The 25,102-nt window shown below is 45.7% G+C and overlaps 1 protein-coding gene across 2 annotated transcripts in view; it reads right to left on the bottom strand.

Annotated features, from left to right (window-relative positions):
- Positions 1-25,102, bottom strand: part of LOC106602231 (rho GTPase-activating protein 7) — a 170,252-nt gene that overhangs the window by 24,585 nt on the left and 120,565 nt on the right. For both annotated transcript variants that reach the window (XM_045716410.2, XM_045716411.2), the window contains one exon: positions 680-751. In XM_045716410.2, the coding sequence (XP_045572366.1) occupies positions 680-751 (72 nt within the window). The remainder of the gene's footprint in view (positions 1-679; positions 752-25,102) is intronic.

The raw sequence follows: 25,102 nt of genomic DNA, 5'->3' as shown, positions 1-25,102 counted from the left end.
AACTTGGAGGGGAGGGGAGAATTAGCACTTCAGATGGTAAAAGGATTGGAGTACCATGGAGATCGAAGGAAAGAGGACAGGAAAAGAGGAGTCTTGCGTGTCATTGGATTGCTCTACAGTCTTTAGAATGTTCTGGATTTCAGCTATAAAATTAAAATACCAACTTGGAGAGGACGTCAACAGAACAGCCTATCTTGTGTTTGTCCATTAAAATTAGCATAGCGAGTAAATTTGCTCAAATTAACATTTGAGGTTCAACATTTTAGGTCACGACAGTCTGTCACATAGAGTTAGTCTGTAAACGGAAGAGCCGACAGACTGGAAGAAAATGAAGGGTGGGTTCTCTCTCTCTCTCCTTCTCTAAAATCAACCATGACTTCATCAGATGGAAAGATATGAACTGTGTAACGTTAATTTGGCCTGATGTTTGGTGAGAAAACAACTATCCTAAAGTTCACGTGACCTAGAAAATCTACCACCACCAGGATTTCACTGTTACTGTGACATTTTCACACGGTCTGTGGGAAAAGGGACATTGGCAAAAAATCATAAAGCTCGGGCCAGCGATGATGTTAGCTTTTCCGATTTGCCTCGGTCATTCGCTTGTCACCCCCTTGTGCCAGGGACAGATCAGGCACAGCTGTGGACGGCTGTCGCAGGGGTTCTTAGGGGTCCTTACCTTCGTACAGCTGGGCGTACTGTGGGAAACCGGCAGCCCGGAGCCAGGTGCACGCCTCTTTGGCCTCGATCTCTGCAAGGGAGGGAACACAAATACTAACTTTATTACAGAAACACACTCAAAACCATCGCTTCAGTCCTCGCATAGAAATCAAATCAAAGGATATTGGTTGCGTACACAGTTTAGCAGATGTTATCGCGGGTGCAGAGAGATGCTTGTGTTACTAGCTCCTAACAGTGGCTCAAAATGTATCCGCTGATATGTAATACCACCAGGAGTAGAAGCATGATTGGCCGTAAGTGTTTTTTCAGTGGTCAAAATGGGACCTAAAGTCTTTCCACACAGTTCAGTCTGACACAAACCTCTTGACCCTCTTACTCCCTCCCGGTCACTACCCTCTCACATGCACCCCAAGCACTCAAAGCCGTAGTTCACACCAACCGTGTCAGCCGCTGACACGCAGTGTGTGTGTGTACGTGTTACCACTGCAACCCTGGCCCCCAGTAAGTGTCGCGCTGAAACGTTTCTTCCACGTCACTTTAGCGTAGTCGCAACGTTTCCCGACCAACTTTTCCCTGGGAAGACCTGTCTTGTAGCCCTTTAGTGTTTTTTTGAGTTGTGGTGTTACATTTGCTAGGGAGCCGCAAAGTGTCGTCGATGGCTGTCGGGGTGGGAGCCATAGTGTGTCTGGAGGAGACAGACTCCCCCATTAGCAGTAATAAGCCCCTTTAGATACCACGTGCCAAATGGTCACCGTGCCCCACCCTCCACCATGTTGGCTCCAGCAGCCACACCCCTCAGTGTTCTTCACACACAAAACAGAATCAGTGGCACCGGCCCTTTAAAAAAACACCTTCAGTAAAATGCCCCCCCCTTCAATGTCCCCCCCCCCTTCAAAAACATCTGCTGCTGTCGTATTGACGATATATGCAATCAGTCATCACAATTGTAGACTAATGTTTATTTCTTTCTTTCTTTTCTTACAGGTTAATGGATGTGTTTCGTGTCTCGGAGCAGGATTGGGGTAGTAATTACAGCCATTGGATAAAAGCGGATGGTTTCATCTTTAGAATGCGAGTAGTAGTAGTAGTGGTGGTTCCACCTCATTTAGACCCAGATTACAACCAGGATCTAGTGTTCTAACTTGGAATGGAAGAGGTCATTTTCTTCCAAAGGGGGGGGAGTTAGACTGGAGGGAGAAACCAACAGAAAGATAGGAAGAGATACAGTACAAAGAAACAACTTAAACAGCAGAAAGGGCCGCTGTGGTAGGAAAGTTATGGGGGGATCCTCAAGTGAGACAAAGAGAGAGAGAAACAGAGAGAGAGAAACAGACGACAGAGGGAGAGAGACAGAGAGAGAAACAGAGAGAGAGAAACAGAGAAACAGAGTGAGAGAGAAAGAGAGAGATAAACAAAAAAAGAGAGAAAAAGAGAGTGGGTCAGACAGAGAGAGAGAGAGAGAGAGAGAGAGAGAGAGAGAGAGAGAGAGAGAGAGAGAGAGAGAGAGAGAGAGGCCCTCACAGCTGACTAAGACCAAGCTGAGACACTATAGCCCCTCCGTATTACGAGGCATTTACATCCCAACAAGAAGCCTAGACGGCAGACACTAGAACACTAGACAGGCTGCCGGTAAAAAGGTGTGACGCGACCAACACAAGCCCACCCCTCCCAGAGGCCAGGAACTCCTCTACAACCACCCTGGGACTACAGCAGCACCGCCACCCGAGTGTCATATAACCAAATAACTCATTAATGACTGTGTTTCACAACTCTTGTTTGGTTCCAGGAGACTAGTCTAGTTTTCTCAGTGAATTCCAACATGGCCGAAGCTGGGAAGCTTGTAATTTGGGCTGGTATTTATAGAAGGTTGTGAACCTCGAAGGAACATAGGCAACTCAGAGTAATTACAGCAGCATTCTTGGATACAGAGACAAACATAAGGTTAGGGCTTCCTGTGTGTGTGAGTGTGTGTGTTAGTACTGTCCATTTTGAGACGGCGTAGTCACTTTTACGTCTAACATGCTATGTTTGGTGCAGTATTTCTCAATGAAAACATGTTCATGAAAACGAGTCGTCTCTCGACTTTACTGAAAAACCCCTACTGTTGACCAATCACAGACGAAGGGGTGTAGACTTCGGCTACCGACTTCGGCTACTAACTTCGGCTTGCCTCAAGAAAAAATGGCGTGTGCCTGAACAACTGAAAAAAACCTCACCGAAGTCTAAAATGAACAAAAACGTCACAAAATGCCGTCATAATATACGCACAAACTCTTCCGAACTGTTTCTGGTGGGAAAGCATGCTGACGCCTCTACCCAACCAGCCCTCCAATAGGGAGAGGGGAGGAGTAGGGGACAGCATTTCTGTGCTGAAGGCTTTTGGAGACGCAAATGACACCCCCACAATGCATTGCAGTTAACCTCCGACCCTGCCATCCCTCTTTCCTCACCCTTGACCTTTTTGCACAGTGACATCACCTGGCCTTTGTGACATAACCGCAGCCCAAAAACAACAACGCATTTTGGCATAAACAAAAATAAACGAGGTTCTGTGTCACTGACTGGACCTCCGTTCAACAACACAAACTAGAACCTATTTATTTATTTCTAATCCTGCTTTTCCTTTTGTCATTTCCACTCCTTTCCAGTGTTTGCATGCGGGGAGAGGCTCAGACACACACACACACACACACACACACACACACACACACACACACACACACACACACACACACACCCCACGCGCACACGCACACACGCACACACGCACACACGCACACACACACACACACACACACACACACACACACACCACACACACACACACACACACACACACACACACACACACACACACACGCACACACGCACACACGCACGCACGCACACACACACACACACCATAAAATCTTCACCGTAACTAGTGATTAGGCCTAGTCCTACACCTCACTGTGACTAGCAACAATATAAACTATGTCTCCCTCCCAAACATACACTACTTCCATCAAGATAATAAAATCCTCCCATCCTGTAGACAGAATAGAATACTCCCACTCTCAGGCAACACTCCCAAGCACGCACGCACACATGCATGCATACACACCCACACACGCACACACACATGGCATGTGGTTAGTGCTACAGGGACATTTGAGAGCTGGCGGGTGGTTCCCCTCTCTGCCCTAGCTAGCCATCCCTCAATCCGTCCGTCTGCCTGTGCCTCTCTCCAGCCAGACGGACGTCCCTCAGACATCCTGTGTGGCCCTTGGCGCGGCCCAAATTCAGCCAGGTGCCCGGGGATCACATATCCACCCGTCCAGTAGGGGAGGGAGAGGGTGTGTGATTGGGGCTGGGCAGAGTAAGGCCAGAGGGGCTGTGGTGAGTAAAATGGGGCAGGATTCCAGGAGAAGGGGAACCAACCAACATTCCAAACAAGTCAGCGGCCAAGCATTAGCTAAACATAGGTCAAGTCCCTCACACGTACTGTACAGCACCTCTTTTGTTAATTACAGACCTAAAGGGCGGCAGGCAGCCTAACGGTTAAGAATGCTGGGACAGTAACCGAAGGGTTTGAATCCCCTAGCCGACGAGGTGAAAATGATGCCGATATGCCCTTGAGCAAGGCACTGAACCCTAATTGCTCCTGTAAGAATCTCTGGATAAGAGCGTCTGCTAAATGACTCAAATGTAATGGAAATTAATAATAATAATATAAAATTAACAAATGTACAGAAAGACCTGGGTGAAAATGTCATGTATATGTAAAATGTTTAAAGCCCAGATGTACTGTTGGTTTTCAACCTTCCACTCTAATCAGCCCAGGGCCAATACTCATAAATATTCTTTAAGCACCTCAGAGTAGGTGCTGATCTAGGATCGGTTTTGGATCCTAGTGAATATGATTATATCGACGGGGGGGAACCTGATCCTAGATCAGCACTCCTACTCTGAGAGTCTTTATGAATACAGGCCTTGAAGGACTGTTGGTTTTCAACCTTTCCCTTTAATGATCCCTGGTATAGCTTTATCCCTATATTTAGCCGTGCGGTGGCAGACACAATCACTTGGAGCGGGTGTTTGTGTTGAACACGTTATCTGGCCGGGAACAAAAGGAGGCGGGCCGTGTTGCAGGGTAGCTCACGGTCACCGTTGCGCCTCTGGGTTTACTTCCTGTGAGGCAAGCAGGAAAAGGAAGTGATGTAGTTCCCTGGCAAAGAATCAGGGTGGATGGTGTGTGTGGACAGCAGAGGACAGAACACACCCGTCCTGCCGGAGATGTGTGTGTTCTTTGGTTTTGGGTAGAATACTGTGTCTACATGCATCAACAGAGGAACTGACACAAGACAAAGAACGAACTGCTGCCTCCTCAGGAACTTGAGGCAAAAATGCCATAGCCTAAATCATGTGTGTGTGTGTTGCACAGAAACCAATGACTGGTGTAAAGGTTGACTGAGAGGTCAAACACTAAATGGAGCCCTACATTGTGACTGGCAGAGAGAAAGAGAGAAAGAGAGAAAGAGAGAGAGAGAGAGAGAGAGAGAGAGAGAGAGAGAGAGAGAGAGAGAGAGAGAGAGAGAAAGTGAGAGAGAGAGAAAGACAGAAAGAGAGAGAGAGAGAGAGGGAGAGAGAGAGAGAGAGAGAGAGAAATGCATGACAGTCAGACTGCTCCAAGACGACCCAACACTAACAGAGATTTCAGATGCTGCTGCTTCAAGGTTGTTTTTCTGTGCAGGGAACAGTGAACTGTGCCAAAGTTAAACTCTTCGGGGCCTGACCCTCTGTTCAAGCTCTCCACTGAAATTACCCAGCACCCCCATCTTCCCCTTTCCCCTCCCAACTCCCTCCTCCCCTGTTCGCTCTCTCTCTCTCTCCCTCTCATTCTCTCTCTCTCTCTCTCTCCGCTAGTCACCCTCCTATTCCCTCCTTTCCTGTAGCAGGAAGTTCTCACAATCGGTGGCCAATATTTCCTCTTCACAGCAGAGCAGAGCAGGAGGTAGTTAGGCTTGGTTGAGCCTGCAAGCTGGGATCTTATAGGGGGATTCGTTATCAACTAGCACCTAGAATCTAGCCAATGAATTTCAAAGGACAACTTCATCAAAAACTTAAACCATTTAAAGGGAAGGTGTCAAGAGTCAAGACACTGCATACAATTGTAATTGGGGGGTTGCTATTTAATCTGGCAGTTAAGAGGACTAGTTGACGGCAGATGCTACTGTTGCTACTGTCGAACAGTGATTATCAGTGATTAAGTGGGGCCGCCAACTGTGAATCTTAATCAAATCAACCTGTGATTCATTACAGACGTCTTATCAAAGCAAGGCTTCAATGGGGTCTTTCACAAGGATCTGCACAGAAACAGGTTGAGACAGGTGATATAATCAAGGCCTTGGTAGTGATTCAATTACTTTGTAATTCAGTGTTAATCTGAAGCAGCAGCCACCCAATGTCAACTGGGCTACATAACACTGTCATAACATTGACATAACAATGACATAACAATGACATCATAAACAGTGAGACAGCTGGTGACGTTGTTATGACAGGGTTATGTAGAGCTTATGACGGAGGGTTCAAGTGAAGTATGACACTTCCTTGTACTGTATTTACTGCACTCTTTGCAGCCTATAAAAGCGCACTATACTAAGTGTACAAAACACTAGGAACACCTGCTCTTTCCATGAACATGGACTGACCAGGTGAATCCAGGTGAAAAGCTATGATCCCTTATTGATGTCACTTATTAAATCCACTTCAATCAGTGTAGATGAAGGGAAGGAGACAGGTTAAAGAAGGATTTCTAAGCCAGTGAGATAATTGAGACATGGATGGTGTATGTGTGCCATTCAGAGGGTGAATAGGCAAGACAAAAGATGTAAGTGTCTTTGAACGGGGTATGGTAGTAGGTGCCAGGTGCACCAGTTTGAGTGTGTCAAGAACTGCAGCACTGCTGGGTTTTTCACTCTCAACAGTTTTCCATGTGTATCAAGAATGGTCCACCACCCAAAGGACATCCAGCCAACTTGACACAACTGTGGGAAGCATTGGAGTCAACATGGACCAACATCCCTCTTGAACGGTTTCGACACCTTGTAGAGTCCATGTTCTGACCAATTGAGGCTGTTCTGAGGGCAAAAGGGGGTTCAACTCAATATTAGGAAGGTGTTCTTAATGTTTTGTGCACTCAGTGTATATGATATATAGTCATTATTAGTATTCATAGAGACAGGCAGTGAGAGAACAACTGCAACTGATACTAGTGAAGTGCATTCAACACGACCTTAAAGCATCTGAATGGGCCTTCTGCAATGTTACAGACAGAATCATCTGTAATGGGCCTTCTGCAATGTTACAAACAGAATCATCTGAATGGGCCTTCTGCAATGTTACAGACAGAATCATCTGAATGTGCCTTCTGCAATGTTACAAACAGAATCATCTGAATGGGCCTTCTGCAATGTTACAGACAGAATCATCTGAATGGGCCTTCTGCAATGTTACAGACAGAATCATCTGAATGGGCCTTCTGCAATGTTACAGACAGAATCATCTGTAATGGCAGTTTCAGTTCTGATTCACAGGCTATTGGCCTGAGTTAGACGTTCATGATGAATGTAAACAGGTTTCATTTGGCCAGCGAACTACAGATTCATAGCGAATTTCAGCACATCTTGATACAACTATACTACAGCAAAAGCTACGGTCAGGGGAGAAGTGGTGAATCTTTGTGGATATCAAGTTTTGACATTCCTGCGTGAAGACATCTGGTGATCTGGGGGAAGGTCTGGCTGGTAGGTAAGTGAGAGTACCACCATCTGGCTGTCTCCATAGGATACCACACGACACACACCAACTCAGACACACACAAGCAACTAATGGAGGTGCCCCATGATTCTTTCCGGTCATCCAACACCAGACACGCACACACGAGCACACACACACATCAATGTACACATCAATGCACGCATCAATGCACAAACACACACACACACACACACACACACACACACACACACACACACACACACACACACACACACACACACACACACACACACACACACACACACACACACACAGCTGGGCCAGATGGATCATCACAATGCCTGGTCTCTGAGGTCTCTCTCTACCTCTGGTGACAGATTTATGTTTGCTCAGGGCCCTGGTCCAGGATCAGGTGACAAGACCCAGACAACTGATATGCTTTAGAACTGACCCATGGTCAGATATTATAACACCCTGTGTTCCCGTCACCAACTCATAGCCACCCATTAAACAGATCCCAGAACAGTATGTGATGAGAATGTCAATAACAAAGCACACCAAGGTCGGAACAGAAATAGGACGGGCTGAAGAGAAACACATGGACATATCTATGTTCCTTCATAGAACTGATAGCAACTTTACCATATAAAATGATTTCCCCGTGGCCAAAGCACTGGCATGTCACTACCCCCATGACACCACGGTGACTGTGTGCTCACTAGAGTGACCGGTAGTAGGGTTTATTTGAAACATCCGCCACTATTTGACCACAGGGGGCTGCATACTATCCCTTGTGTATAACAGATAAGCAGTCACGCGCGAAATACAGTATGACCAGTAGAAATCAGATAAAATATATTCACAGCCGAAATAAGCAAAACGGTTTATTTTTACGCTAGCACCAAGCTCGCTTTTTATATCACACAGAAAAGGCATTCTTCTCCCAAGCTCCGCTAGAGAAAAGTCAGCAGACTAGCAACGGGAACTTGAGCTTGGTAGTCATGGCAAACAAATTGGAAGCGCTATAAAACCAAGGCGTCAACGAACACAATTTATGCACAGATACATGTATAATTCACCAGTGTGAATAATCAAACTTTGTTGTCTGTGTGTGCGTATACCAGGCTATTGAAACGTCTGAACAGAAATATATATAGGCCAAAAGACTATGGCTCAATGGCCTAGTCTAAACCTGCGAATAGAACGCAGGCCATGGTCGAAGAACCTGAGCGCGCTTATCTTGGAAGTCGGCGTAGGAGCAGTGGAGACTGGAAGAGATTGCTTATCTGACAGCCTGCAGCTAGGCGCAACACTAATTTCAGCACAGGGGAGTTCCTTACAGAGCCGGTGAGACCAATGTCAAACAACTTTTCTTTGCAAAAGGAGAAAAAATAATAATCCCTTCTAAAATGGTTAAATACAAGTTTAATTCAAATCATGGAAAAGTGAGAACAGATAAATAACAATCGAAAACATTATATTCCAAGTAGGTTTTCTCTGCGCAAAAGCAGGGAAAGCCCTATTTATTTAAACATTCTGAATAGTAAAACATTGGAGTAAACAAATCCATTGACTTACGAGTTAAAATCATGTTTATTTCTCTACACGGAGACTTCCTCGGGATAAAACCAAATACTCCCGCTGCGCCCAGGCTGGCGAGTCCGCTCAGGTTTACTCCAATGTTAGGTCGAAGCTCGCATATTTTCTACTTTCCAGCGTAGTTCAACCCACAACCTCCGCACGAAACAGAATCTATAGACTCAAACTCTAGACACAATTAGCTCCAAAAGGTCGCTGAACAGTGCATCATACAGTAATTCCATGGTTATATTGTCGTTTGGCTGAACAGGACGCAATACAATTCCTCTTCGATCTTATGAAATGTCTCCCCTACTGAAACTTCCTATGGGGACCCAAGCGCGAATGTGAATGAACTAGTGTGTGAATAAGGTTTTAGGAATGGACAAACGTGGCTCCACCTCTCCGCTCCGGTCTAGGCTACCCTGCCTGCCCACCTGATGATTATCGACAGGAGCACAGAGGACCCACTCTATGGCGCTACATACCGTACCGCAGCTGTAGTATAAACACTGCATTAAAAAAAACTAGGAATATAGTGAGATTTTACACGTAAGGACTTTGTATATTTTTTGTCAAATGCATGTTGTGCGTAAAATGTGACATACATCGAATGTAGTCCAGCAGGTGTGAACGAAGTCAATTTTACAAAGTACACATTTTTACATTCGTATATACCTATTTTCTCTTGCAAGTGCTGGTAACCTATACTTTACTTCCAACTTTAAGTTTATTTTTAATCGAATACATTTGGTTACATTGCTTGCTCATAACGTTGGTATTGACTGATTTCTGTGCTTCAAAAGCGAGAGTGCTTAGTACCGCTCACGCTCTGCTTTGCAGCAGCCCAACTGCTCTGAAGCTCAGAAGAGAAGCTGTAATTCAGTAGGCGTCCTTTAGCACATCATTAGAGAATACATTCATGGCATAACCGGGACAATTGCGTGACGCGCCATTGTGGACTGCAACGTTGAATAATTCAAAAGAAACCGTTGCGGTATGCTAATACTGTAGCCAACTTTGGCCAACCCTTTCAAACACATCCCTGGGGTCGGGCGAGCTGTACACGTACACCACGCACAGGTTTCAACCGCAACGACACTTTTGGGATCAAACGTCACGAGACCGGCCTTTCCAAAGATCAAACAAACACTTTTACCACTGTAATTCAATAATAAAAAGTAACACCGAACTGGCTATCCAATCCGTGCGCCTCTAAACCTACTTAGACATATATAGTATACTAACATGAAGTACCACATTTTGTCTTATTGTGGATTGATTCTGTCGTATAGTGTATTTTAAAGGCAGGAAATAGCAGGGAATGTTTCTAATAGGTCCATGACAATTGGCATATTGCGAATATTACAGGGTCGCTCTATGATGAGTACACCATTCCACGTCGGGCAGTGTTGACGTTAAAATCTCACAGAAACTTTCCAGACTTTAGTAGGAGGGAATTGCTCATTAGCCTACTAATTTCTACATGCATGCACAACACACGTCAGGTTTTGTAGTGCTCTCTTGCTCTCACGCTCTCTCTCTCTCTCTCTCTCTCTCTCAATTCAAGGGCTTTATTGGCATGGGAAACCTATGCCAAAGCAAGTGAAGTAGATAATAAACAAAAGTGAAATTAACAATCAATAAAAATGTATAATGAACATTAAACTCACAAAAGTTTCAAAACAATAGAGACATTTTAAAATGTCATATTATTAATTTAATATATACAGTGTTGTAACAATGTGCAAATAGTTAAAGTGCAAAAGGGAAAATAAATAAACATAGATATGGGTTGTATTTACAATGGTGTTTGTTCTTCACTGGTTACCCTTTTCTTGTGCCAACAGGTCACACATCTTGCTGCTGTGATGGCACACTATGGTATTTCACCCAATAGATATGGGAGTTTATCAAAATTGGATTTGTTTTCAAATTCTTTGTGGGCCTGTGTAATATGAGGGAAATATGTGTCTCTAATATGGTCATACATTTGGCAGGAGGTTAGGAAGTGCAGCTCAGTTTCCACCAACATTTGTCTCTCTCTCTCTCTCTCTCTCTCTCTCTCTCTCTCTCTTTTTATATCCCCCCCCCCCCCCCCCCCCCCCCCCTCTCTCTCGACCTCAAAACATTCTCCAACCACCTCAGCCCTCCCAAGCATCCACTAAATCATGTCATCAGCTCCGTCATTGGCTCCGGACAACACTGTGTTATTGCCGTGGTAACGCACATCCAGCATGGCGTTGGTGGGTCCCCTGAGAAAGCAGAACGAGACAAATGCCTTCCATCCCCATCACACTCCATGTGGGAAGAGAGTTCATGTAACGTTCCAGTTTAACGAGGGGGAAAGAGATGACGAGGAAAATCCTCTGTTTAAACCAAGTGTGGTTGGTTTACCGTAGCTGGGGCTGCTAAATGGCCAGTCATAAGTGACTCATGATCTCCCTCAAACCTCTACTGGGAAGAGTACACCCTGAGGTAATACTGAGAGAACCCTAACCTCTACTGGGAAGAGTACACCCTGAGGTAATACTGAGAGAACTCTAACATCTACTGGGAAGAGAACACCCTGAGGTAATACTGAGAGAACTCTAACATCTACTGGGAAGAGTACACCCTGAGGTAATACTGAGAGAACTCTAACCTCTACTGGGAAGAGTACACCCTGAGGTAATACTGAGAGAACTCTAAACTCTACTGGGAAGAGTACACCCTGAGGTAATACTGAGAGAACTCTAACCTCTACTGGGAAGAGTACACCCTGAGGTAATACTGAGAGAACTCTAAACTCTACTGGGAAGAGTACACCCTGAGGTAATACTGAGAGAACTCTAACCTCTACTGGGAAGAGTACACCCTGAGGTAATACTGAGAGAACCCTAACCTCTACTGGGAAGAGTACACCCTGAGGTAATACTGAGAGAACTCTAACATCTACTGGGAAGAGTACACCCTGAGGTAATACTGAGAGAACTCTAACCTCTACTGGGAAGAGTACACCCTGAGGTAATACTGAGAGAACTCTAACCTCTACTGGGAAATGTACACCCTGAGGTAATACTGTGAGAACTATAACCTCTACTGGGAAGAGAACACCCTGAGGTAATACTATGAGAACTCTAACCTCTACTGGGAAGAGAACATCGATAGTAGTAAAGGCCAAAATCAATATTTTATCAAATAATTGTAATATTATTTTATACCTAAAGGGGTCCTGAAATTCAAAATCAAATAGCTAAATGAGCCATGGTAACACCATCTTAAAACAATTCCATATGTTAGCTTAGTACCCCACCCCTAATTGCTTAGACTTTTAGAGGTTTTCAACTCTGAATGGTCAAGTTAAGGGTTCAGGTTTGGGATAGGCTTACATTTTTTTTTTTACAAATAAAATAACTTTTTATTGCCAGACTTGAACAAGAAACCTTTGGCACAAGAGGCAGATCCTTATGCCCATCTGCCATCCCAGCCCACAATGCCCTGGCAAAACCCAAACCTACTTGAAGCTAATAGCACTCTCTGTTGCCCGCATCCTCAGACATGGATGGACATCGAATACTGACTTGTATCATGGGTGACCTGGCTCCATAAAGCTGGTTCCATTGAGTTGCACGCACACACACACACACACACACACACACACACACACACACACACACACACACACACACACACACACACACACACACACACACACACACCTCATCAGCCTACCCAAAAGGAGGAAGTAACTGATAAAGCAGCTAACTGCATTTTAAGAGACGGAGATACAGTTGAAGTCGAAAGTTTACATACACCTTAGCCAGATACATTTAAACTCAGTTTTTCACAATTCCTGACATTTAATCCTAGTAATATACCCCGTTTTAGGTAAATTAGGATCACCACTTTATTTTAAGAATGTGAAATGTCAGAATAATAGTAGAGAGAATGATTTATTTCAGCTTTTATTCCTTTCATCACATTCCCAGTGGGTCAGAAGTTTACATACACTCAATCAGTATTTAGTAGCATTGCCGTTAAATTGTTTAACTTGGGACAAACGTTTTGGGTACCCTTCCACAAGCTTCCCACAATAAGTTGGGTGAATTTTGGCCCATTCCTCCTGACAGAGCTGGTGTAACTGAGTCAGGATTTTAGGCCTCCTTGCTCGCACACACTTTTTCAGTTCTGCCCACACATTTTCTATAGGAATGAGGTCAGAGCTTTGTGATGGCCACTCCAATACCTTGACTTTGTTGTCCTTAAGCCTTTTTGCCACAACTTTGGAAGTATGCTTGGGGTCATTGTCCATTTGGAAGACCCATTTGCAACCAAGCTTTAACTTCCTGACTGATGTCTTGAGATGTTGCTTCAATATATCCACATACATTTTCCTTCCTCATGAAGCCATCTATTTTGTGAAGTGCACAAAATAGATGGATGGTTTTGGCTGATTTCTTTTGACTTTCCCATGATGTCAAGCAAAGAGGCACCGAGTTTGAAGGTAGGCCTTGAAATACATCCTCACGGTACACGTCCAATTGACTCAAATGATGTCAATTAGCCTATCAGAAGCTTCTAAAGCCATGACATCATTTTCGGGAATTTTCTAAGCTGTTTAAAGGCACAGTCAACTTAGTGTATGTAAACTTCTGACCCACTGGATTTGTGATACAGTGAATTATAAGTTAAATAATCTGTCTGTAAACAATTGTTGGACAAATTACCTGTGTCATGCACAAAGTAGATGTCCTAACCGACTTGCCAAAACTATAGTTTGTTATCAAGAAATTTGTGGAGTGGTTAACAAAGGAGTTTTAATGACTCCAACCTAAGTGTATGTAAACTTCTGACTTCAACTATATTCCAAATTCACACAATGCAGATACACTGAACAGGATTCAAATGATATTTCAGATTGTGTGTGCGTGTTTATTTGTGTGTGTGTGTGTTTGTGTTGAGGGGTTTCAGAGATACAGACAGATGCCATCTTTGGGATGTTTGTGTGTGTGTGTGTGTGTGTATGTGTGTGTGTGTGTGTGTGTGTGTGTGTGTGTGTGTGTGTGTGTGTGTGTGTGTGTGTGTGTGTGTGTGTGTGTGTGTGTGTGTATGTCATTGACAGATGTCCCCTCTGATAGTTACTGGTTGTTGATGGATCGGAGCAGAAGGATTTGACAGTTGTAGTGAAAACAGGAACCTCTAGAAATAGACAGGCCCTGGGCCGAGGGTCCTGGCTCTGGAGACATAGATTAGAAGAGAACACACACACAGACACACACACACACACACACACACACACACACACACACACACACACACACACACACACACACACACACACACACACACACACACACACACACACACACACACACACACACACACACACACACACACACACACACACACACACACACACACACAATGTGAGGAAGTGCCTCTGTCTTTGTTCTCTATCCTCATCACAACACAGGGAGTGAGATGAGGTAGACTACTTAGGTGCTGAACACACATCATTTCTAAGGCCAGGTTTAGCCAGCAGCAGTCATCTAGTTAAACATCATTCCTAAGGCCAGGTTTAGCCAGTAGTAATCATCTGGTTAAAAGTAATTTGTAAAGCCAGGTTTAGCCTGATGCAGTCATCTGGTTAAAAGTAATTCCTAAAGCCAGGTTTAACCTGAAGCAGTAATCTGGTTAAAAGTCATTCCTATGGCCAGGTTTAACCAGAAGTAGTCATCTGGTTAAAGGTAATTTGTAAGGCCAGGTTTAGCCTGAAACAGTCATTTGGTTAAACTTCATTCCTGAGGCCAGGTTTAACCAGAAGCAGTCATCTGGTTAAAAGTAATTTGTAAGGCCAGGTTTAACCAGAAGCAGTCATCTGGTTAAAAGTCATTTGTAATGTCAGGTTTAACCAGAAGCAGTCCTCTGCCGAGCGGAAATGGAGGAACTCGCCTCCCTGCGGACCTGGCATCCTTTCACTCCCTCCTCTCTACATTTTCCTCTTCTGTCTCTGCTGCTAAAGCCACTTTCTACCACTCTAAATTCCAAGCATCTGCCTCTAACCCTAGGAAGCTCTTTGCCACTTTCTCCTCCCTCCTGAATCCTCCTCCCCCTCCTCCCTCTCTGCGGATGACTTCGTCAACCATTTTGAAAAGAAGGTCGACGACATCCGATCCTCGTTTGCTAAGTCAAACGACACCGCTGGTCCTGCTCACACTGCCCTACCCTGTGCTTTGACCTCTTTCTCCCCTCTCTCTCCCCTCTCTCTCCAGATGAAATCTTGCGTCTTGTGACGGCCGGCCGCCCAACAACCTGCCCGCTTGACCCTATCCCCTCCTCTCTTCTCCAGACCATTTCCGGAGACCTTCTCCCTTACCTCACCTCGCTCATCAACTCATCCTTGACCGCTGGCTACGTCCCTTCCGTCTTCAAGAGAGCGAGAGTTGCACCCCTTCTGAAAAAACCTACACTCGATCCCTCCGATGTCAACAACTACAGACCAGTATCCCTTCTTTCTTTTCTCTCCAAAACTCTTGAACGTGCCGTCCTTGGCCAGCTCTCCTGCTATCTCTCTCAGAATGACCTTCTTGATCCAAATCAGTCAGGTTTCAAGACTGGTCATTCAACTGAGACTGCTCTTCTCTGTGTCACGGAGGCGCTCCGCACTGCTAAAGCTAACTCTCTCTCTTCTGCTCTCATCCTTCTAGACCTATCGGCTGCCTTTGATACTGTGAACCATCAGATCCTCCTCTCCACCCTCTCCGAGTTGGGCATCTCCGGCGCGGCCCACGCTTGGATTGCATCATACCTGACAGGTCGCTCCTACCAGGTGGCGTGGCGAGAATCTGTCTCCGCACCACGTGCTCTCACCACTGGTGTCCCCCAGGGCTCTGTTCTAGGCCCTCTCCTATTCTCGCTATACACCAAGTCACTTGGCTCTGTCATCCTCACATGGTCTCTCCTATCATTGCTATGCAGATGACACACAATTAATCTTCTCCTTTCCCCCTTCTGATAACCAGGTGGCGAATCGCATCTCTGCATGTCTGGCAGACATATCAGTGTGGATGACGGATCACCACCTCAAGCTGAACCTCGGCAAGACGGAGCTGCTCTTCCTCCCGGGGAAGGACTGGCCGTTCCATGATCTCGCCATCACGGTTGACAACGCCATTGTGTTCTCCTCCCAGAGTGCTAAGAACCTTGGTGTGACCCTGGACAACACCCTGTCGTTCTCCACTAACATCAAGGCGGTGACCCGATCCTGTAGGTTCATGCTCTACAACATTCGCAGAGTACGACCCTGCCTCACACAGGAAGCGGCGCAGGTCCTAATCCAGGCACTTGTCATCTCCCGTCTGGATTACTGCAACTCGCTGTTGGCTGGGCTCTCTGCCTGTGCCATTAAACCCCTACAACTCATCCAGAACGCCGCAGCCCGTCTAGTGTTCAACCTTCCCAAGTTCTCTCACGTCACCCCGCTCATCCGCTCTCTCCACTGGCTTCCAGTTGAAGCTCGCATCCGCTACAAGACCATGGTGCTTGCCTACGGAGCTGTGAGGGGAACGGCACCTCTGTACCTTCAGGCTCTGATCAGGCCCTACACCCAAACAAGGGCACTGCGTTCATCCACCTCTGGCCTGCTCGCCTCCCTACCTCTGAGGAAGCACAGTTCCCGCTCAGCCCAGTCAAAACTGTTCGCTGCTCTGGCACCCCAATGGTGGAACAAGCTCCCTCACGACGCCAGGACAGCGGAGTCAATCACCACCTTCCGGAGACACCTGAAACCCCACCTCTTTAAGGAATACCTAGGATAGGATAAAGTAATCCTTATAACCCCCCCCCCCCTTAAAAGATTTAGATGCACTATTGTAAAGTGGTTGTTCCACTGGATATCATAAGGTGAATGCACCAATTTGTAAGTCGCTCTGGATAAGAGCGTCTGCTAAATTACTTAAATGTAAATGTAAGTCCTGTGTAGCCAGGTTTAACCAGAAGCAGTCCTGTGGTTAAAAGTAATTTGTAAGGCCAGGTTTAACCAGAAGCAGTCAAATGGTTAAAAGTAATTTGTAAGGCCAGGTTTAACCAGAAGCAGTCATCTGGTTAAAAGTCATTTGTAATGCCAGGTTTAACCAGAAGCAGTCCTCTGGTTAAAAGTCCTTTGTAAGGCCAGGTTTAACCAGAAGCAGTCATCTGGTTAAAAGTCATTTGTAAAGCCAGGTTTAACCAGAGGTCAGTGTGTGAGATAGAGGGGTGAAAGAAAAGTTTGTGTGAGACAGAGCGAGCTCTAGTGTAATGACTTCTGCCGAAGTCGATGCCCCTCCTTGTTCGGGTGGTGCTCGGCGGTCGACGTCACCGGTCTTCTAGCCATCATTGATCCGTTTTTCATTTTCCATTGGTTTTGTCTTGTCTTCCTATACACCTGGTTCCAATCCCATCAATTACATGTTGTGTATTTAACCCTCTGTTTCCCCTCATGTCCTTGTCAGTGATTGTTTGTGAGTTATGTACGTTGTTACGGAGTCTAGTTGATAGGTAATCGACTAGCCGGACTGTTCCCCGGACTCCGCGTGTAGGGATTTGTACAATGCATGAACAAGGCTATTGAACTAGACATTGGTGTCTGTCTTTATTACTTTATCCAATATATCATACTGAAACATGGTATCAGAAGTGGCTCGAAAACCATACGTTTGTTATTTTTGTAGCTAAGTACAGTATAGGCGCGGTTACGTTCCATATGCGAACACACGCCGATTCCTACTCACAACACTGATCAACTAGTTGTTAGCTGGTTAGCTAGCATCACTACCTACCTCGATGACTGAAGGCAAAGAAGTCTCCTATTCCATCGCTATGGCAGCGAACATTCCGCCACCTAATCCCATGGTTCTCACAGGGGACTGGAATACTAATTGGGACAATTTCAGGGATGAATTCGAGGACTATGCGCTGGCGACCGGTCTACATGAGAAACCCAACGAGGTACAAGCGGCAACTCTGAGGAGTTTAATGGGCAGCGAATGCAGGCATATCTACCGGCACAATCTCACCCTCACAGCGCGACAACAGTGTGATGCAAAGGCTATATTGGATGCATTGGAGAATTACTTCAAACCCGCCAGAAACGTAATTTACGAGCGGTTCGTTTTCGGAAGCTGCAAACAGGAAGAGGGTGAGTCAGTACACAACTTTGTAACCCGTTTGAGAGAAAAATCCGCCACTTGTGAATACGGGGGATTGAAAGATGAATTGATTCGTGACAAAATAGTACTGGGAATTGCAAATGAGGATACACGCCGGCGTCTACTGAGAGAGAGAGGTTTAACATTAGTAACTGCCATCGAAATGTGCCGCACTGCTGAAGTCACTGACATGAGAATGAGAGCAATGGAAATCGAAACCCCACGCTCCGACGTTGACACTGTTCACGCTGTTGCTAGGCAGACATTCAGGCAAAACCAATCAAGGCAGAGTAATTCACCACGAACGGTGAACACAGAGAGCCCAGTAGCATGTAAATACTGTGGGAATACGCACACACGTGGCAAAGAGCACTGCCCTGCCTATGGAAAACCATGCAGAGCTTGTGGAACTAATAATCACTTTGCAAAAGTGTGTCTCAAAAGCAAAAGAAGGGTGAGTGAGGGCAAGATTCACTGTGTTGATGATGTCACTCAATGTTCAGAGCTGAACAGTGAAAGTGACATTTACATGCATGAATCCATTGGGGCTGTACACTCAAGAGGGAAGAAATGGTTTGTGACACTACGATTACACAACAAGCAACAACAATGTCAACTGGATTCCGGTGCTACATGCAATGTAATGAGCTACAAAGACAAAATCAATCTGGCACCTGACACGCATCTATTGCCCAGCGATACTAGACTAAAGCTGTACTCAGGAGAGCTAATGAGCTCTATGGGCACCTTTGAGACCGAATGTGTTATTCGGGGACGCAAACACAAGCTGGAGTTTGAGATTGTGAAAACCAGTCAACATCCTCTCCTCTCAGGCTCTACATGCGAACGCCTGGGACTGATGCAGTTCACTGTACCAAATGACCTGCACATTGTGGATCATGTCCAGCATGGACCCCTGTCCAAAGAACAACTACTCAGCAGATATGACGATGTATTCAACATGCCCGTTGAATCAGTGCCTGGTGAGGTACACTTTGAAGTGGATGAGAGCATCACTCCAGTCCAGTGTGCTCCTCGCAATGTGCCCATTGCAATGAAAGTGGCTGTGAAGGCCCAGCTGGACAAGTATGAGGCCGATGGCCACATGACATCTGTGACCGAACCAACTGACTGGATCAGCAATATGGTCATAGTGAAAAAACCAGAGAAGCTGAGGGTCTGCATCGACCCAAAGCATCTGAACCAAGCATTGAAACGATCCCACTACATCATGCCGACACTAGAGGATGTCCTCTACAAGCTTCCCAAGGCCAGGATTTTCACCTTGGTGGATGCCCGAGATGCATTCCTTCAATGCAAGCTGGACGAAGAAAGCAGCTTCATGACTACCTTCTGGACCCCCTGGGGTCGGAAACGCTGGCTCAAGCTCCCGTTTGGTGTCTCAGTGGCACCTGAGGTATACCAACGCAAGCAGCACGAGTTACTGGCTGGGCTCAAGGGCATTGAACCCATCGCTGATGATGTCCTGATCGTAGGCTGTGGTGACACAGACGATGAAGCAGAACGCGACCACGATGTGAAGCTCCTGGCACTGATGGAGCGCTGTCGAACAGTTAAGCTTCGTCTTGGCCTGAAGAAGCTACAGTTCAAGGTGAAAGACGTCCACTTCCATGGCCACATTCTTTCGGCAAAAGGCCTGAAGCCGGACCCAGACAAGGTCCGAGCGATCCTCGACATGCCAAACCCATCTGATGCAAAAGGAGTACAGCGTCTCATCGGTTTTGCAAACTATCTTGCAAAGTTCATGCCACACCTATCAGCAGTCTGTGAGCCTCTGCGCCGGTTGCTGGACAAAGACACACCATGGCACTGGCTACCCAAGCACGAGGCAGCGGTGCAGGAGATGAAATCTCTGGCTTCATCCATGCCAGTGTTGCGCTACTACGACGTCACGAAGCCTGTCACAATCCAGAGTGACTCCAGTCAAAGGGGACTTGGATGCTGCCTTATGCAGGAAGGCCAACCCGTTGCGTTTGCCTCGAGAGCGCTCACCCCCACCGAACAGAACTATGCACAAATTGAGAAAGAGTGCCTCAGCATCGTCTTCTCTTGCCAGCGATTCCATCACTACTTGTATGGTCGAGAGCTGGTCACCGCTGAAACTGACCACAAACCACTCATTGCCATATTCAGTAAACCTCTCCTCAACGCGCCCAAGAGGCTTCAAAGCATGCTCCTGACTCTGCAAAAACTACAGCCTGAAGGTCATTTACAAGCCAGGACCAGAGATGTACATCAGCGACACACTGAGCAGGGCAACGGCACAATGTACAGGCAGAGGCACTGCCTATCAGCGGCAGGCCATCTGTTCGCTACAGCAGGAACAACAAGATGTTCAACAGATCAATCAGGCAGACTACTTAAACGTCACAGATCACCGCCTAGCCCAGATCAGGCAACACACTGACAAGGACGAACACCTACAATCACTGAAGTCCATGGCTCTCGCAGGTTGGCCATACCTGAAAGAGGAGACACCTTTCACAGTGAGAGAATACTGGACCTTTCGAGATGAGATCAGCGTGCAAAATGGCGTCTTGTTCAGAGGTCAGAAGGTCATTATTCCCAAATCACTACGTCCAGAGATGCTTACCCGCATACACTCCAGTCACGTTGGAGGTGACGCATGCTACCGCCAGGCTTGTGAAACATTATACTGGCCAAACATGCAAGCAGAAATTAAAGACTTTGTCAGCAACTGTACCACGTGCAACGAGTACGCTCATGAACAGCAAAAGGAAACCATGATGTCACACGAACTGCCCACAAGGGCCTGGCAAATCGTCAGCATGGACTTATTCAGCCACAGACAAAAGGACTATCTTCTCATTGTGGATCACTACTCTGACTTTTGGGAAATTGAACTGCTCCCTGACTGTCTGCAGAGACGGTCATAAAGCGCTGCAAGGCGCAGTTTGCCAGGCAAGGTCAGCCTGACAAGGTAATCACGGACAATGGCCCACAATTCACTGCACAGTTCAAGCGTTTCGCCTCAGAATGGGAGTTTGACCATGTAACCTCCTCTCCAAGACACCCAAAAGCAAATGGCAAGGCAGAGTCAGCTGTCAAGATTGCAAAAAACCTGTTAAGCAGGGCCGCGCGCGACAGCAACGACCCATGGAAAGCGATCTTACAGTGGAGGAACACACCCACCGAAAACATGGACAGCAGCCCAGCACAACGCCTTCTGTCCAGATGTCTGAAGACTACCATCCCCGTAGCTAACAAGCTACTTGAGCCCTGCGTCATGGTTGGCGTCACGGACAAACTGCATCGCAGAAAGCAGCTCGCTAAGTGCTTCTACGACCGGACTGCTCGAGACCTACCAGAACTGGAGGTGGGTGAAACGATAAGGATGAAACCGCTGCCGGGAGACCACACAGGACTTTGGAGGCTGGGCACGTGCCTACAGAGAGTTGCACCACGCTCTTACCTGGTGGATGTTGGTGGCTCCCTCTATCGTCGCAATCGGGTGGATCTGCGCATAGCAGAGCGGACAAACCAGAACACGCCATACACTCACCTAGATGAGATGGATCACAGTCCAGGCCTAAGGGTAAGAGGTGCAGAATTGAGACATGAGCCAACTGAAGGTGAGGCTTCTACCCCACCAAGCTCTCCAGCTCGTGGCCCTAATCCTACCCCTGTCAGAGCCAATACTTACTCACGGGTGGGTCGGCTGTGCAAGCCACCGGACAGGCTTACTCTGTAAGCAAGAGACTGTGTTAACTTGTCCTCCTGTTTATAAAAATAAACATTTAAAAAATAAAAATAAATAAAATAAAATAAAATAAAGAAAAAAGAAAAAGAAAATTTAAAAAGAAAGGAAGATGACAACTGAAGTAAAAAGAAAATGTCATGCGTTCTTAATTGTTATGACTTGATTGTTAAGAATTTAATGTTATGCTGTTATGTTTGCACTTTCTATTGAAAAGGATGATGTTACGGAGTCTAGTTGATAGGTAATCGACTAGCCGGACTGTTCCCCGGACTCCGCGTGTAGGGATTTGTACAATGCATGAACAAGGCTATTGAACTAGACATTGGTGTCTGTCTTTATTACTTTATCCAATATATCATACTGAAACATACGTGTGTATTTTGTATCGGTGTGCGACGGGTTATTTTTACCCATGTTATTTTTGTACTTTGGTTTTGGAGTTTGTTTTTTGTTAATTAAAATACTCCAGTTTAACCAAGTTGGTTTCTCCTGCGCCTGACTTCCCTGCCACCTACAAACACCACTATGACATCTAGGAAGTTGCCGTGTGATGATACCTCCTGCTCTATCCTTGTTGTGTTACTGTGAACATAATCTCGGTTACCCAGAAGTAAAATTCTCGGGAAAGTTTTCATTTCCCGTTTACACATGGATCTGTCCAAGAGAGATTACTGTAAACCGCACGCACGCACGCACGCACGCACGCACGCACGCACGCACGCACGCACGCACGCACGCACACACACACACACACACACACACACACACACACACACACACACACACCTGCATCTAGATAAGCATCTCTGAACTGTTGAGAAAAGATATATAACGGGGAATTTGAAGAGGCATTCCAGGAATCATGTTTGTACATTTCCTGTGTGTGTATGTGTCTTTGTGTGTGTGTGTGCGTGCATGTGTGTGTTGTCCTGTATATACTGGGATAAGCAGAGACATAAGAGGTGCTGAACCAGCTTGTTTCTTGGCACCTTGTGACCTTGTGGACTATTTAATGCATAAATGACTGTATATAGGCTGTACTCAGGACAGTTCAGATCACTCAAATATGGATGTGATTTACTTGTCACTAAAGAACTCCATGAGTTAGGGCGTTCTAATGAAGTTCCACCCTTTCCTATGACACTTCTGACCTAAATATGCCCTCGTCCCAAACGGCACCCTATTCCCTATATGTCACACTGTGTTCAACCAGCCCTGGGGGTGCCATTTAGCCTCTGGTCAAAAGTAATGCACTAAATAGGGAATAGGGTGTCATTTGGGACGTAACCTATGTGTTTCAATGGCATGTTTTATCACCGAGTTCTAGACTTAGTTATAGCTTTATACTCACTGTTAAATCGGTTACGAATGGCCCATTTGGAGCCGACTCCACTGCACCTTAGAGACAGTTGTACGCCTGCTGTTTGTGTTCAGCTGACTGTAAATCGTTTCTTCTGTGCTCCACTGACATCTAAAAGGACTGAAATAATCACCGTGTTTTCCTCTCAAAGCAGTACCATGTGTGGCCCTGGTCTGGCACAGCCCAACAGTGAGAGAAGGTATTCTTAGACAGCACTAATGTGTGAATGCTAAAGCAAACAGTCTGTTAGTTACACAGTCCATACACCCACACAAGCATGCACACACACATACACATGTACGAACACACACACACACATATCATATATATCTCCAGGTTTTGTCACGTAAATGGGCCATTCGCGGTTCAGAACACGTACATCACATTCCCCATCATCAACACGCAGCGTCACATACGTCTCCCTGTTCTTTTCTTTCTGCCCTCGCATTCCTTCCTGATGAAAAGGAAAACAGAAAGGTCTGTAGTGTTGTAGTGGATGACGGGGGAGTTTCAAGCGGTGAACTTTAGACCCGTTCAGCTCACTGTTCTGGGATCACTGACACTCAGAAAACAGACAAGAAACCAGGGGAAATATAAGCTGTGCAAAACTCCTACTGTGTATTGTGTTAAATAATGTAAAGGCAATGCTACCAAATACTAATTGAGTGTATGTAAACTTCTGACCCACTGGGAATCTGATAAAATAAATAAAAGCTGAAATGAATCATCCTCTCTACTATTATTCTAACATTTCACATTCTTAAAATAAAGTGGTGATCCTAACTGACCTAAGACAGGGATTTTTTACTAGGATTAAATGTCAGGAACTGTGAAAAACTGAGTTTAAATGTACTTGGCTAAATTGTATGTAAACTTCCGACTTCAACTGTAAATACTACTGTTGGATGTTAGAAAGGGTTTTACTTGGAACCAAAAGGGTCCTCCTACCTGGAACCACAAAGGGTTCTTCAAAGGGTTCTCCTATGAGGACAGCCAAATAACCCTTTTACGTTCTACATAGCACCTTTTTTTCTAAGAGTATTATGGTAGTCCTTTAAATATCCTCTGATCAAGCCGTCGAGACACAGACACACACACACACACACACACACACACACACACACACACACACACACACACACACACACACACACACACACACACACACACACACACACACACCGGGGGCCTCCGGATCATAGCTCATATTTTTCTAATTAGTCATGCGTGGACGATGGAGATTAGGGCTGGTTTGCTTTAGAGAGGGAAAGAGGGAGAGGGGGAGACAAAAGAGAAGAGAGAGGAGTGGGGGGAGAGAGAAAGAAGTGATAGTATACAAGGAAAGAGGGGAAAGAGAATGGGAGTGTAAGATGGACAGAGATAACGTGGAGAGAAAGGAAGAGAGCGATTGTGCGTCAGAGGAAGGGTGGTGTGATATACAGAGATAAGGAAAACACCGGTTGAATCAACGTTGTTTTCACGTCATTTCAACGAAATGACGTTAAACCAATGTGGAACAGACGTTGAATTGATGTCTGTGCCCAGTTGGTAGGGATGGGGTGAGTGGAAAAGCTTTGTCTCATTTCAAGTTTATATCTGGATCATCTGGGTTCTGAGTCTGACACTCAGTGTGACCTACAGATACCTTCCTCATCAAATACATCACGATAACGTAATATTCACATAATTTATAAGTTATATGTAACATTTGATGCCAAGTACAAGACTCATACCCACTTTATTCTACATTAGTGAGGATAGAAATGAAGCAAAGTTTAATAATAATAGCCATTTTCAACATTACTTTTACAC

Source organism: Salmo salar, chromosome 04, assembly GCF_965601325.2.
Source record: "Salmo salar chromosome 04, fSalSal1, whole genome shotgun sequence".
Lineage (NCBI taxonomy): Eukaryota > Metazoa > Chordata > Actinopteri > Salmoniformes > Salmonidae > Salmo > Salmo salar.
Note: the sequence above shows the minus strand (reverse complement) of the source record. Positions and strands in the feature narration are given on the sequence as shown.